Source organism: Procambarus clarkii, chromosome 16 (genome assembly GCF_040958095.1).
Source record: "Procambarus clarkii isolate CNS0578487 chromosome 16, FALCON_Pclarkii_2.0, whole genome shotgun sequence".
NCBI lineage: Eukaryota > Metazoa > Arthropoda > Malacostraca > Decapoda > Cambaridae > Procambarus > Procambarus clarkii.
In genome coordinates this window covers 33,721,567-33,738,592 of record NC_091165.1, presented here as the reverse complement: position 1 = coordinate 33,738,592, position 17,026 = coordinate 33,721,567, and the positions used below count along the sequence as shown (strand labels likewise).

Genomic DNA, 17,026 nt, shown 5'->3' with positions numbered 1-17,026 from the left:
CATCGGCTCCCCGGAGCTAACTACCCAAAGATAAGAAAAAACAGGGACTTACCCGGGAGGCGGTCCGTCCTCACTCCTCAGCGCCAAGTTGAGACAAGTGGCCGCAACCGCCGACCCAAAGCAAAGCAGGCCCCACCAGGCTCAGGGACATTGACAAGGTAGGAAGCGGCCAGGACCCTGTTCAACCTCCAAAAACCCCAGGCCCGAATGTCAACCCAAGACATATTGCCAAAGACGGCAGTTAATAACCCTGCGGACGAACTGAGAAAACCGAGCCCAGGAAAAGGGAAGAAGGGAAACTGAGTAAACCCGAAGCGCATCCCCAATCACTGTGGCCGTGGTGTGCAAATAACGGCGGAGAGCCGCAAAAGGACACAAGACATGATACACTCCCGGCCTGACCAACCAAGTATCAATGACCCAAGGACAGCTCCGGAATGCAGCCATCTTATTTATTGCCAGCAAAGAAGGAGATGGCTGCAACCGAACAAACCTACTACCGGGACCAAAAGAGCAGAAACCCCTGTGCCGGAGGAGAGCATGAAGCTTCCCGACCCGACCCCCAGAGGTTAATGCCAACAGGAAAAAAAGAGCCTTGGATAAACAATTCTGAACCAAAGGGGCCACAACAAACCGAGAAGATAAAAAAAAGAGAGAACCCGGTCCTGGACCAGGACTGCTCAGGTGCGTGAGCAGACCGTAGGTGAAAAAACACACGAGACAGCTTGCAGAACGGGGCAGAAGTAACAACACCGAAAACAAGCTGAAGCGGCTCTGCCAGTGCCGCACTATAAGAGAGAACAGTATTCGGCAGAAGATGACAGTCCTGAAACAACCAAGAAAAAGACAAAACAACCCTACCAGAGAGTAAAGATAACCTATGCAGTGATAGGAAAAAACGGAAGGACTGTCAGGCAACTTCATACTGCCACCAGGACGAAGTGTGCAATTGGGAGACCAAGAACAAAGCCACATGCGCACCATGATAAAGGCACAAAAAAATTTATACCAAAACAGAGATGCAGAACTAGGAAACAGGATTGGTTCAATAGAAATTGCGAGAGGGCTAGAGACCGAAAGACACAAAAATGGAATCAATACAGGAAGAGGCCGAACCCCCAAACATACCAGCGATACAAAGATGCGAGAAACAACTACACGGCAGTGAGGAGAGAGGCAGACAGAAATTTTGAAAAAGGGATTGCGGACAAATGTAAAACAGAACCAGGTCTATTCTATAAATTCATAAACAACAAATTGCAGGTAAAGGATAATATTCAGAGGTTGAAAATGGGAAATAGATTCACGGAAGATGAAAAGGAAATGTGTGAAACACTAAACGAAAAGTTCCAAAGTGTGTTTGTACAAAATGAAATCTTTAGGGAACCAGATACAATAAGAATTCCAGAGAACAACATAGAACACATAGAGATGTCTAGAGACGAAGTGGAAAAAATGCTCAAGGAGCTCAGTAAGAACAAAGCAGCTGGCCCAGATGGCGTTTCACCATGGGTTCTGAGAGAATGTGCATCTGAGCTCAGCATTCCACTTCACCTGATCTTTCAGGCATCCCTGTGTACAGGAATCGTAGCAGACGGGTGGAAACAGGCTAACATAGTTCCAATCTACAAAAGTGGCAGCAGGGAAGACCCCCTCAATTATAGACCTGTATCATTGACAAGTGTAATAGTGAAAGTATTGGAAAAACTAATCAAAACTAAATGGTTAGAACACCTAGAGAGAAATGATATAATATCAGACAGACAGTATGGTTTTCGATCTGGAAGATCCTGTGTATCGAATTTACTCAGTTTCTATGATCGAGCCACAGAGATATTACAGGAAAGAGATGGTTGGGTTGACTGCATCTATCTGGACCTAAAAAAGGCTTTCGACAGAGTTCCACATAAGAGGTTGTTCTGGAAACTGGAAAATATTGGAGGGGTGACAGGTAAGCTTCTATCATGGATGAAAAATTTTCTGACTGATAGAAAAATGAGGGCAGTAATCAGAGGCAATGTATCAGAATGGAGAAATGTCACAAGTGGAGTACCACAGGGCTCAGTTCTTGCACCAGTGATGTTTATTGTGTACATAAATGATCTACCAGTTGGTATACAGAATTATATGAACATGTTTGCTGATGATGCTAAGATAATAGGAAGGATAAGAAATTTAGATGACTGTCATGCCCTTCAAGAAGACCTGGACAAAATAAGTATATGGAGCACCACTTGGCAAATGGAATTTAATGTTAATAAATGTCATGTTATGGAATGTGGAATAGGAGAACATAGACCCCACACAACCTATATATTATGTGAGAAATCTTTAAAGAATTCTGATAAAGAAAGAGATCTAGGAGTGGTTCTAGATAGAAAACTATCACCTGAGGACCACAAAGAATATTGTGCAAGGAGCCTATGCTATGCTTTCTAACTTCAGAATTGCATTTAAATACATGGATGGCGATATACTAAAGAAATTGTTCATGACTTTTGTTAGGCCAAAGCTAGAATATGCAGCTGTTGTGTGGTGCCCATATCTTAAGAAGCACATCAACAAACTGGAAAAGGTGCAAAGACATGCTACTAAGTGGCTCCCAGAACTGAAGGGCAAGAGCTACGAGGAGAGGTTAGAAGCATTAAATATGCCAAAACTAGAAGACAGAAGAAAAAGAGGTGATATGATCACTACATACAAAATAGTTACAGGAATTGATAAAATCGACAGGGAAGACTTCCTGAGACCTGGAATTTCAAGAACAAGAGGTCATAGATTTAAACTAGCTAAACACAGATGCCGAAGAAATATAAGAAAATTCACCTTCGCAAATAGAGTGGTAGACGGTTGGAACAAGTTAAGTGAGAAGGTGGTGGAGGCCAAGACCGTCAGTAGTTTCAAAGCGTTATATGACAAAGAGTGCTGGGAAGACGGGACACCACGAGCGTAGCTCTCATCCTGTAACTACACTTAGGTAATTACACTTAGGTAATTACCATACAAATGATGATAGACCTGAGTCAAAAACTCTAGACATGAAGACTTAAGGAGAAGACCGAACCAGCCTCGTACCAAACTGGCCCGATCTGCTGAAAGAGGTAGAACTGCGGGAAGATCCTCGGGTTCGGACACCGAGCAAGCAGCGCCTGAAACCAAGGCTGGGTTGGCCACCAAGGAGCCAGAAGGACAACTCTTCCCTGGTAAGTCTCCAAGCAAGCCAGGACCTGGAACAACAGCTGAACCAAGGGAAAGAGGTACACGTAACCCCACCTCGCCTAGTCCAGCCGGAAGGCATCGACCCTGATGGCTTCGCAGTCAGGGAAGGGCACCACGTAGCGAGCCTGGCCTCGGGCCGGGCTTGGGGAGTAGAAGAACTCCCAGAACCCCATCAACCAGGTATACTGGGAGACACCGCGACCGCGCAGACACGAAGAGAGCCACATCCGGAGTACTGAACGTCTGGCAGAGCCAACTGAAGGATACCTGGTTGATACCTGGTTGATGGGGTTCTGGGAGTTCTTTTACTCCCCAAGCCCGGCCCGAGGCCAGGCTTGACTTGTGAGAGTTTGGTCCACCAGGCTGTTGCTTGGAGCGGCCCGCAGGCCCACATACCCACCACAGCCCGGTTGGTCAGGCATTCCTTGGAGGAATAAATCTAGTTTCCTCTTGAAGATGTCCACGGTTGTTCTGGCAATATTTCTTATGCTTGCTGGGAGGACGTTGAACAACCGCGGACCTCTGATGTTTATACAGTGTTCTCTGATTGTGCCTATGGCACCTCTGCTCTTCACTGGTTCTATTCTGCATTTTTTTCCATATCGTTCACTCCAGTACGTTGTTATTTTACTGTGTAGATTTGGTACTTGGCCCTCCAGTATCTTCCAGGTGTATATTATTTGATATCTCTCTCATCTTCTTTCTAGTGAGTACATTTGGAGGGCTTTGAGACGATCCTAATAATTTAGGTACAGTAATTTATTGTGTCTATGCGTGCCGTATATGTTCTCTGTATTCCCTCTATTTCAGCAATCTATCCTGCTCTGAAGGGGAAAGTGAGTACTGAGCAGTACTCAAGACGGGACAACACAAGTGACTTGAAGAGTACAACCATTGTGATGGGATCACAAAAGGAGTCGGCGCCGACTGTCCATTCCATGGAAAGAGGAAGGAAACGAGACAGGTCGTCCGCCAGGACATTGGACACCCCCGAAAGTGAACCACCAGGAAAGCCAAACCCCAAGAACTCAGCAGACTAGTCACCCGAAGCGACCAGCCCGAAGAGTCAATGACCGCATCGCAACCCCTTCGGTTCAGGCTGGAAGCAGTCTGAATGAAGCAGGATCGTCGATCCGTGGCGACTCGAACCCTCCGGAGCAGCATCCACGAACTCCCAGACCGTGCTGTGAGCCCGATGGAAAGACAGACCCCCCCGCCCCTTGCCGGCCTAGTGAGCACTGGTCACAAAGCCAAAGACGGCGCGTCCGTGAACACATCGAGCGAGGGCTCGGGTAGGCGTCAAGGCACTGAACCCAGAAAAACCCGAAGACGAAGCAAGCGACGCAGCAACTGATGCACACCCCAGAGGCCTAACCCAACAGTCGCGAGATAGGTGGAAGGGACATCCCCGAAGGAACCAGAACAGCCGACGAAGCCACGCTCGATCCGGCAGGCAGACCACCGTGGCAAAGTTTAGGCTCCCGCACAAACTCTCCAGTAACTGTCGCGTGACCCGGAGCCCCTCGGGAACAGACGAAGGCAGGAACGCAGGCGAAGCAGTTGCTGGTGGAAGAAACAAGGAAGCGATACGAGTGTCTCAAACCAGACCCAGCCAAACCCAAACCTGAAAGGGAACCAGATGGGAGTTCCAACAGTTCACCAAGAGCTTGAACTCGGCAAGCTGGGAGAGAACCAAATCCTTGGCGAGCAGACAAATGGACTGACTGGGAGCCAAAACCAGCCAGTCGTCGAGGTAGGCCAGAACCTGAACACCTAACAGACGCAGGCGGGCCACCATGACCCGAGTAATGAACGTGAGAATGCGAGGCGCCAGATTAAACCTGAAGGGAAGACAACGAAAGCGGTAACCTTGACGCCCCACAACAAAACCGAGCCAGTCCCTGAACCTCGGATGAACTGGGACATGCCAATACGCGTCCTTTAGGTCCAGGGACACCATCCAAGCGCCTGGCTCCAACAGAAGACGGACCTGGGATAGAGAAGTCATCCGGAAGAAGGGGAATAAACCCACCAACTCAGACGGGACAAGTCCAGAATGAACTGGAGATCCGTGCAGTCCCATTTTGGGACCGGAAACAGGCGGGAAACCCACCTGAGGAACGTCGTCGTTTCGACCACGCCCAAGCAAACCCACTCCGAGATGACCCAACAGAGCGCAGAAGAAGAGGCCTGCCCCACCAGCCCCGAACTAAGCGGTGGACAAGGCGATCCCCGCGCTGACCAGAAAAAGACGGAACCGGAGGCTGCATCTGCCCCGAAGCTGGCACTACTAGCCTACCACGACGAACAGAACCCCAAGCCCTGGCACGATCCTTCTGGGAAGACCCCAACAAATCAGACATAGGCCGACAACAAACCGAAGCCGCCTGCAGATACTGCATCACTGCAGACTCTGCAAATAGCAAAGGACAAAAAGGCGAAGACAACTGAAGAGCCAGAGCCCAAGCGGATTCCAAGTAAGAAGCAAGCACCCCCTGCCGACACGCGAGGTGAGAAGCATAGAACCGTGAATGATGTGTGATGTGAATGCGAAATGCATTTCGCATGATGCGAAACCGTATCACGCATGAGTGATGCGAAGAGCTTCAACAATGCAGACACACCGCCAAAGGCAGCGCACCAGACCCGGCAGCAACCCCAAGCGCCACCCACATCCAACTCAAGCCAATCCAAGGACAGCTCAAAGAGGGAAAAGAAACGCAGGGCCGAAGCAAGCAGGCCCCGAGTTAGCAAATCCTCCGCAGCCAAGGCAGCCGAAAGGGAAAGAACCTGCACATGAAGCTGCACCATACCAACATCCCGCGGAAGGGGAGGGGCGAACAAACAAGCATTGAGGTGTTCGAAGTCACCCCCCCCCCAGGAAAACACGAAATGCCATTTGAGTCCCTCGCCACTCAAGCGCGCGGGACCGACAAAATGTGTGTCAAGCCGATAATGAAAAAAAGAGGACAGTCTGCCAACCAGGATGACTCCGGAACTTCATAATGAACCCAGAACTGACAAGATGAACCATATACGAAGGAACGCAGATCCATCACAAAAGCATAATCCGGGTCGCACAGAAGGTAAGCCGCAAGGGCTTCCCACACCTCAGAAAATGGGACGCAGGAAGCCGAAACCCTCCGGAAAGAAGGAATCGAGGAACCTGGGGGATCACGGAGCAATAGTTTCACCAGGATAGGGGATTTATTCTGGGGGTGCCTACCTCTCTGGGTGCCTATCCCGGTTGATGGCATAGAATAATCCCAACTACACGGGGGGTCTCTATAGGCCATTGCTCCTCGTGCCTCTTCTGAGGGGGGCCAGGTTCTGGCTCGTGGTCCCCAGTAGAACTCCAAGCACATTGACTGATGCCAGAAAGTTATACATATCCATTCAGCCTGGATAGCTCTGGGGAGCCGACGGAACTCCCCCCAGAAAAAAAATCTACCACTTACGGGCTATTCATGCCTGTGCCACCTCTTGGGTGGCTTAATCTTCATCAATCAATCTCGTTATGGACTCCTCAGAGAAGGAAATCTTAGTAGGAGCTCCACCGCCGCATCACTAATACGACACTTACTCGGTACAAGTCTTCCTCATGGAGGCCACCTCACCATGGTGAGGTCGACAACGACGGCACGGCCATATCAACTCGCAGAAAGTCTCAGCCAAAGAGGAAACTGAAGACCTAGAGGTCTATACTAACCTACCAACTTCATTACTGGTACAGCAAGCCCTCCGAGGCTGAAATCCACCATGAAGACCCTCATCCATCCACAGATCTCTAATATCAGCTACTGGTACTGGTAATGGCATGAAAGAGCCTCCACTTATGGCCTACTCATGCCCGTGCCACCTTCAGGGTGGCTTAATCTTCATCAATCATCATCTGCAGTCCTTGGATTGGATTAGCACATCCACGGACTCCATCCCCAGATCTCCAGTATCAGTTATTGATACTGTACTGCTGCTGATACTGTAATGCTGCAAAGAGCCTCCACTTGTGGAGTGAAGAATAAGGAGAGGGGGAACAAGTTCCTGAAGATTGCATACACCAACATAGATGGAGTGAGATCGAAGATACTGGAGTTAAGTGATGTAATACAGCTGCAGACACCAGACATTGTTGCACTCACGGAGACAAAACTTGAAGATGTAATTTTAAATGAGGTCATATTCCCAAGGGGCTACTCAATTTGGAGACGGGACAGAAAAATTAGGAAAGGCGGTGGCGTTGCTGTGCTGGTAAAAGAACACCTAAAGGTGAAGGAAATAATGACTGCCAATCCACAAGAAGTTGACATAATAGCACTAGAGATCTGCTATGAGGATGATAAACTAATGATGATAAATGCATATAGTCCACCGCCAAGCAGCACATGGTCAAAGGAGGAGCTAGATAGTAAACGTCAAGGTCTTATAACAATAATGAGAGAGATTATAGCGAGAGCGGATAACGATAGATCACGACTGTTGATAGTCGGTGACTTCAACTTGAAATCCATAGACTGGGAAGCATATGAAGCTAAAACAGAAGATTTTTGGACCTGTAAATTTGTAGACCTCATCCTGGAAACATTCTTGTATCAACATGTTAAACAAGCTACGAGGATGAGGGAAGGGGACGTTCCCTCCATGCTAGATTTGATATTTACCAGGAAGGAGGAAGAGATATTTGACATTCAGTACCTTCCTCCCTTGGGTAAAAGTGACCATGTCTTTTTGGGAATAAAGTATGCAATGCATTATAAGCTGGAAGAAAATAAGGAGGTTGAAGCAGTTGAAAAACCAGACTTCAGGAGAGGACATTATGGTGACCTTAGAAATTTTTTTAGTGAGTATAATTGGACAGACTTGATGCTAGGCAAGGAAGTGAATGAGATGTATGGCAAGTTTTGTGAAATATATGATAAAGGCACAAAAAAATTTATACAAAAACAGAGATGCAGAACTAGGAAACAGGATTGGTTCAATAGAAATTGCGAGAGGGCTAGAGACCGAAAGACACAAAAATGGAATCAATACAGGAAGAGGCCGAACCCCCAAACATACCAGCGATACAAAGATGCGAGAAACAACTACACGGCAGTGAGGAGAGAGGCAGAAAGAAATTTTGAAAAAGGGATTGCGGACAAATGTAAAACAGAACCAGGTCTATTCTATAAATTCATAAACAACAAATTGCAGGTAAAGGATAATATTCAGAGGTTGAAAATGGGAAATAGATTCACGGAAGATGAAAAGGAAATGTGTGAAACACTAAACGAAAAGTTCCAAAGTGTGTTTGTACAAAATGAAATCTTTAGGGAACCAGATACAATAAGAATTCCAGAGAACAACATAGAACACATAGAGGTGTCTAGAGACGAAGTGGAAAAAATGCTCAAGGAGCTCGGTAAGAACAAAGCAGCTGGCCCAGATGGCGTTTCACCATGGGTTCTGAGAGAATGTGCATCTGAGCTCAGCATTCCACTTCACCTGATCTTTCAGGCATCCCTGTGTACAGGAATCGTAGCAGACGGGTGGAAACAGGCTAACATAGTTCCAATCTACAAAAGTGGCAGCAGGGAAGACCCCCTCAATTATAGACCTGTATCATTGACAAGTGTAATAGTGAAAGTATTGGAAAAACTAATCAAAACTAAATGGGTAGAACACCTAGAGAGAAATGATATAATATCAGACAGACAGTATGGTTTTCGATCTGGAAGATCCTGTGTATCGAATTTACTCAGTTTCTATGATCGAGCCACAGAGATATTACAGGAAAGAGATGGTTGGGTTGACTGCATCTATCTGGACCTAAAAAAGGCTTTCGACAGAGTTCCACATAAGAGGTTGTTCTGGAAACTGGAAAATATTGGAGGGGTGACAGGTAAGCTTCTATCATGGATGAAAAATTTTCTGACTGATAGAAAAATGAGGGCAGTAATCAGAGGCAATGTATCAGAATGGAGAAATGTCACAAGTGGAGTACCACAGGGTTCAGTTCTTGCACCAGTGATGTTTATTGTGTACATAAATGATCTACCAGTTGGTATACAGAATTATATGAACATGTTTGCTGATGATGCTAAGATAATAGGAAGGATAAGAAATTTAGATGACTGTCATGCCCTTCAAGAAGACCTGGACAAAATAAGTATATGGAGCACCACTTGGCAAATGGAATTTAATGTTAATAAATGTCATGTTATGGAATGTGGAATAGGAGAACATAGACCCCACACAACCTATATATTATGTGAGAAATCTTTAAAGAATTCTGATAAAGAAAGAGATCTAGGAGTGGTTCTAGATAGAAAACTATCACCTGAGGACCACATAAAGAATATTGTGCAAGGAGCCTATGCTATGCTTTCTAACTTCAGAATTGCATTTAAATACATGGATGGCGATATACTAAAGAAATTGTTCATGACTTTTGTTAGGCCAAAGCTAGAATATGCAGCTGTTGTGTGGTGCCCATATCTTAAGAAGCACATCAACAAACTGGAAAAGGTGCAAAGACATGCTACTAAGTGGCTCCCAGAACTGAAGGGCAAGAGCTACGAGGAGAGGTTAGAAGCATTAAATATGCCAAAACTAGAAGACAGAAGAAAAAGAGGTGATATGATCACTACATACAAAATAGTTACAGGAATTGATAAAATCGACAGGGAAGACTTCCTGAGACCTGGAATTTCAAGAACAAGAGGTCATAGATTTAAACTAGCTAAACACAGATGCCGAAGAAATATAAGAAAATTCACCTTCGCAAATAGAGTGGTAGACGGTTGGAACAAGTTAAGTGAGAAGGTGGTGGAGGCCAAGACCGTCAGTAGTTTCAAAGCGTTATATGACAAAGAGTGCTGGGAAGACGGGACACCACGAGCGTAGCTCTCATCCTGTAATTACACTTAGGTAATTACTTAGGTAATTACTTACGGGCTCACCATAGCCCATGCTACTTGAAACTTTTTGTTCTGAGTAGCTGAATCTAAAAAAAACGTCGTCACCCTGAGACCAGGCAACGACTAACCTTCAAACTCGCACAAGGCGAGATGGGACTCAGAGGACACATCCATCAGTCAACCAAGCCTGACAGCGGTTTCCAGGGGCCTGTAGGGGAATGAGTCCCTACGAGAAGCCCAGGCTGCCAAAGCCGGTTCATCCCTGTATGTTAACCGGGCAAACTGGCCCCCCCCGTGAAGGGGGCAACCATGGCTGCCCAGAGGAGGACCTCCTTACTGAACCTAGGTATCACCTAATAGGAACACCAGCAGCCTCTCAACAAACAAAGAAACTAAAAGGAGGAAAAGAACCAAGAAAACACCACAACCCAGGAGGCCAGAGAGAGAGAGAGAGAGAGAGCCGTTGCGGTTATGCAAACTGTGCAGCCCAGTGCGCCCCAACCAACAACCACCACTCCATACCCATGGTCAAACGTAAGCATCAAGACCTAAGCTGACCCCCAAGGGCGAGGCAGAAATCCAGCGACCGCAACCTCTACGGAAGTGTGGAACCTGAAAGCCCCAGGGAAGGTAATCCTGAGGTGCAGGGGGTGTACTTAACCCTTTAACTGCGCGGCCTATAAATATGACCCAGTGCGCAGGAAATAAATTCACTTGAAAAAATTCTTTTGTTTTTTAAAGCGTCAAAAACCCTTCCCTCAGTATGGGTATGTCAAAAAAATTTCGAACTTATACTTACTTTGGCTGCTATGAGGTCCGTAAGTTGATGCGTGACATCATTATTCCCCGTTCGCCCGTGCTGTAAGCTCCCGGGGCCAGTAGGGCGCCCGGGGTGGGGTTCACGTGAATTGCCGCGAATATATTTTTGTTAATTTTTTGCGCACAGTTCCAAATACATTTTATTTGTTTTTATGTGCTAATCCTATGTATAATGAACACGTACACTATATTATGGCAGTAAAAGATCCATACTGTCTGAGGACACAGCGTTATGTGCATGACACTTGTGTACACATATGTTGCACATATTTACCATGTATCATGCTAATTTATGTATACTGTATATACAATCTATTTACAGACTATACACTGTCACACACTATATACATTCACCATCAACACACTCAGAACACCGCGAGTGTGAGCAGCCACACTCAGCCAGCCCTCCCTCACTCCTCCAGCTCGCCAACATTGCTCCTCCAAATCATACAGTTATTCACACCAATGTTTCAAGTTCATTTATGTACTGTATATTTACAACATATGTACACACTATACACTGTCACACAATATATACATTCACCATCAACACACTCAGAACACCGCGAGTGTGAGCAGCCACACCCAGCCAGTCTCCCTCACTACAACATCTTACTCGCCAACATTGCTCCTCCCACCATACTGTTATTGTATTTATTACACTATTTACACATGTTATATATACCTATCTACATGTTTTATTTACCAGAACTATGCAAGTAAGCCGGTATTGTGTCCAAACAGTACAGTGGCCACCATACACTGCATGACAAATCACACAGCAGACAGCAGACGACGCCACGATTATGACGTCACCTCCCTCACCAAAATAGCTCCTCACAACATACTCCTGGTGTTGTTATTACACTATTCACATACACTGTATATACCCGTGTACATGTGTGTTCCCCATAGCGAACCACAAAGCTAGTATGGTGAGCAAAACAAGAGTTACTGCCACACAGTGAGGCTACCTCAATTCTCTCCCTTCTTCCCTTCCTCACCAAAATTCCTCCTTCCTACGCACAACGCTAATTATAACCACAATCCTGGTCACTAATACCTGTAAATGAATAATTGACCACAAGTTTATTTTGAAAAGGAACCTAAAAAGTCGTTTGAAGATTCCTAGATGGACGAAATAATACTGTGGTGCTGTGGCTAGCGCTGTGAACATCATGAACAGCATTGAATCACTGATATTTGAACATTGTACCCAGTCATTATCACACTCGGGCTCTTCTATAATACTATCATGGCTAAATAAAACAGATTATATATATATTTTGACAATATTAGGCGATGCTGTGGTCACACGCTGAACAGCAGTGCTGTGCGCTCATGCTGCGAGCGCCAGCCTTGGTTGCTCACTCACTACTGAGGCTCTGACACCCGGCAATGTGGACCATAATTTTTTTTAAAGATGGCGTCTGTTTACAAGAGCCCTGAGGAAGCTGATGTGAACCCCATGCAGCCGCGGGAGTTTTGAATGGAACGTGAAAAATAAAAACACCCGGAGGCGCGTTGCGCACCCAAAGCCTGGGCCTGCAGGCGCGTTGCAAAGTTAAAGGGTTAAAGAGCACGTAGGGAAAAAATCTTAAGCGCATGCAACCCTGGGTACGTAACATCTGGCCACCGCACCAACACACAGCAGGTACCACTGCATGGGTGAAAATCATGTCAGGTAATTTGCGACCAGAAAAGACAACCAGCCCAGCCGGTTTCAGTCGACGAACTAACGGTCCGGCGCTGGGGGTGGGGGTGGGGGTGGGGGGAGTCGACACGACTGGGCGGCGCACAGTGTGATGACATGTTTGCTATCTTGTTTACCTTGGGGAAGTTTTTAGCCTTTGTTTGGTCTCCGGTTGCAATTTTATTACCAGTTGGGGTCTGTTTTGGGGCGCCTACCTTTCTGGGCGTCTAATCCCAGTTGATGACAGACATGACAGCTCTTATACAACGGAGTTTCATATGCCATTGCTCCCTGCACCTCTCTGAGGGGACCAGGTTCTAGCTCGTGGTCCCCAGTAGGCTCGAACTCCTTAAGACTAAAGCCCCAGACTAATATAGCTAATATCAGTCCAATAGCTCCAGGGAGCTGACGGGGCTCCCACACGGAAAATGGTACGAGTGGTAACTTCATTCATTTTCCCCAGAATGATCTTTTGAGGTGGAACTATATTATCAAGGACATGGCTAATTTTGGTGGTCCAGGGCCACCTACCTGAAGTATAACACATTGAGCTGATGAAAAATCTGTACACCGAGTTGTGAATGTTAGATTTGAGAACTTCTTTTCTAAGTGCATCCCATTTATAATGGCTTCTGGATAATGTTGTCATACCTTGTGACACTTGTCAAACAGGACCAAACGACTAATTACAAGAAAATGAAAACATACTTTATCTGTCTACTATCCTCTGGCCACAAGGGACCCTTCAATGCATCCCAGCTAGACTCTGCATCAGTGGAATACACAACCCCTCCAAAACAACAGCGCTGCATTCCAAAGAGGGGGTACAAGAAGACTGAAAATATCAGATTTACAACTTGCTTGGGGCCTGAAATAATGAAGATAAACAACAAAGACCAACCAAGACATGTCAGCCTAATACCACTTAATTAAGAGGGAAGGAATAATAGCAAATACAAATACAAAAACACAAGATATTGTGAGGAACATATCATATGAACAACAGCAGAAAAAAACTAGGGAGAAAAACTATTCCGATCTGTTATGTAATATCGCCATTCAAAAGACAATATACCATTAGTTAAGTCTCATTGCTTGGTCCTGTCCAGGAGATTTCCCATACAGTACTGTATTTTGCTTCCGATATTTGTTTAAAGGATGTAATGTATAAGATTACTTATTTTACTACAATTCTATCTTATTTCAGAGATCAAAAATTATTACCAGGAAGTTATGGTACCAATTCAAAATATGTATACATATAACTTAAAATTAGCCCATTCTTTAAAAATGTGTCCTTGTGTTGTAGGAGAAGACGCACATTGCCAAGTATTGGAATAGCTTAAACTAACTTGTAAGACAAAACAAATACAAAAGTGCTAGGAGAAGGAATGCTCATATTAGAGTACAGTATAACAACATTGGATTCCTACCACTATGCGAGCGATGTGGTTGTCAAAAACCTCGGCTGTAATGAGATGATCTGCCGAGTTTAGACCCACTACTCTGCAGAGAGCATCTTTGAGGTCACTCATGTAAGACACCTTGCACAGAGTTATGAGGTAGCGAGTGGGAATGCTACCACAACTGGGAACGTATGTCACAGCTGCAAGCAAAATGTATAATGAGCAACACAAAACAAGATACCAGTATGAAAAAAATTGTAAGGTAGTAATATTTTGATTTAATGTAACAAATTGAATTTTGTAACAAATGCATACCCTTAATTTTTACTATGAAGCACATTCCTAGATGTTACAGTATGTTATTTAAAATAATATATCAATACCAACTGTTAGTAGCTTGTATTTTGCTCTAGTGGCCTTACTGAAACACTTCTGCCTTTAAATCAGTCCCATAATGATAAGAGACACAGGAATATTTAAATTAAACTGCAGAGCAATCGAATGTACGGAATAAGGATGGGGGAATGCAAAAAACCCAGCATTGAATGTAATGAAATGCCATTTTCTGAGTAGAGTCCCAGAGGCTTCCTGGAGCCATCAGACTGATATTAGCTATATTACTCTGGGGGCTTCAGTCTTATGGAGTTCCAGCCTACCGAGGACCATGAGCCAGAACCTGGTCCCCTCAGAAAGGCACAGGGAGAAATGGCCTATGAAACTTCCTTGTATGAAAGAATCCTGTCTACCATCGACCGGGGTTAGACACCCAGAAAGGTAGGCGCCCCAAAACAGACCCCAATACGGAGAAAAATTGCAACCTGAAACTGAACAAAGGCTAGAAACTCCAAGGAAAATACAATAACAAGCAACACGTCATCACACTGCGCACCACTCGTTCACGTTGCCCCCAGACAGCCAACCGCTGGACAGCTAGTTTGGACGCAGCAACCGACGCAAGGCCCAAGGGGGACGAACCCATCGATCGCCAAAGCGGCAAAAGGGACGGCACCAAAGGAACCAGAACAGATGTCACAGCCAAACACGACCCAGCAGATAAACGATCACAGCAAAGTTCAAACTTTCACACAGCTGCTTGAGAAACTGTCGAGTGACCTGGGACAACCTTCAGAAACAGCCGACAGCGGGACTGCAGCTGGAGCAATGCCGCCTGAGAGACAAGGATGCTGTTCAGGAATCCCGGACAAGGCCCAGTCAAGACCAAATCTGAGACAGAACCAAATGGAATTTTCTCCAGCTCACCAGGAACCCAAACCCAGCGAGCTGGGAAAGAACTACACCACTGACGAGCAGACGAGCGGACTGACAGGGACACAATTAAGTTAATACACAATTAAGCCATTTTCTTTTTCACTGAAGTTACATAAGAAAACAGCTTTGCAAATTTAAATGATTTTCCAAAATGAAAGCTTCAGAATGATAGGGGGAACTTTTAGTTATAGACATTATGGGTTTTATAGCCCACTTATGAAAATTTTTAGAATCAACTGTACTTTTGATTTTGATGGTTTGGTTCTTGGGTTAACTTTTAGCAACACCTGAACCATATTTTTAAAAATTGTTACACAAGCCTTGTACAGTAGTCATAATTATAATGTTCTGTAATATTGGGATTTGTAGCCCAATATGGAACCACTTGGTAAATTGGGTAAATTGCCCACACCAACCAGTCCTCAAGGTAGGTGAAAACTCGAACACCTAGCAGACGCAGACAGGCCACCATGATGTGTGAAAACCTGAAGTGCCAGATTCAGCCTGAAAAGAAGGCAACGAAAGTGAAAAGCATGCTGCCCCGACCAACAAACCTAACCAGTCCCAGAACCCTGTATGAATAGGAACATGCAAATACCTGTCCCAGAGGTCCAGAAACCTCATCCACAAACCCGACTCCAAGAGAAGCCAGACCTGGGATAGAGTCATCATTTTCGGATGACCTGGTGGTCATCCGAAAGTCGAGGCAAGGAATCCAGGAGTTCAGCAGATGGCATAAGTCCAGAATGAACCGCAGATCCGCACAGTTCCGTTTCGGCACTGGAAATGAGCAGGAAACTCACTTGAGGGAAGAGGTCGTTTCGACCATGACCATGCGCGCACACTATGACGACCCAACAAAGCGAAGGGAAAGAAGCCTGCCTGAACCGCCCACGAATCGTGGGACAGAGCACGGGTAAACAGAGCCAGCTTCCCCCTCAGCGCCCCGTCAACGGGACGACTTGCGAAAGGGCCAGTGTCCCTTCCAAGAAACCAAATTGCATGCTGAGCGCCAACCAGACGAAGACTGTTTTGGAGCAGGCACCAGCTCAGAAACTGGCACCAAGGGCCTACCTCGACCAGCAGGTACTCGAGCCCTGGCATGACCCTTCTGAGAGTCTCGAGAGCGCGCATCCCAAATCACCGACAAATCTGAAAGAGGGCGGCAACTAGCAGAAGCTGCCTATGATACATTAGACCAGGGCTCTAGTCAATGGAGTTCAGCCTACCAGGAAACATGAGCCAAAACCTGGCCCCCTTAGAGAGGCAAAGAGCGCAATGGCCCATAGACACCCCTGTGTGGTTGGGGGCATTCCATGCCTGTTGTCGACCAGGGTTGGCACCCAGGAAGGTAGGCATAACAAAACAAACCCCACTTGGTAAGAAAATGCAACCGAAAACCAAACAGAATGGCAGAACTCACCCTACAACTTAAGGAAACAAGTAAACATCACACCTCATAGCTGCACCACCTGTCTGCACAGCTCCCCCTCCCCCAGATCTCCCCCCCGTCCCCTGACTACCCAAGCCATCCAGTTTGGAGGCTGAGCATCAAAAATGAAACAGAACTGCCAACTGGAGGGAGGGAGGGAGGGAGGGCTGCCAGGGAGCCTCCAGGACTCACCCAGATAAGTGTGTTTCATTACATTCAATGCTTGTTTTCTGTGGGGAGCCGAGCCCCTATGGCTCCCTGGAGCTACATCACCAAAGAGAATTAATTAGGG

The 17,026-nt window shown here is 46.1% G+C and overlaps 1 protein-coding gene across 1 annotated transcript in view; it reads right to left on the bottom strand.

The window, feature by feature from the left end:
- LOC123760115 (uncharacterized) overlaps positions 1 to 17,026 on the bottom strand; it is a 226,604-nt gene that overhangs the window by 110,776 nt on the left and 98,802 nt on the right. The window contains 1 exon segment of the mRNA XM_045745600.2: positions 14,061 to 14,233. Within this exon segment, the coding sequence (XP_045601556.2) occupies positions 14,061 to 14,233 (173 nt within the window).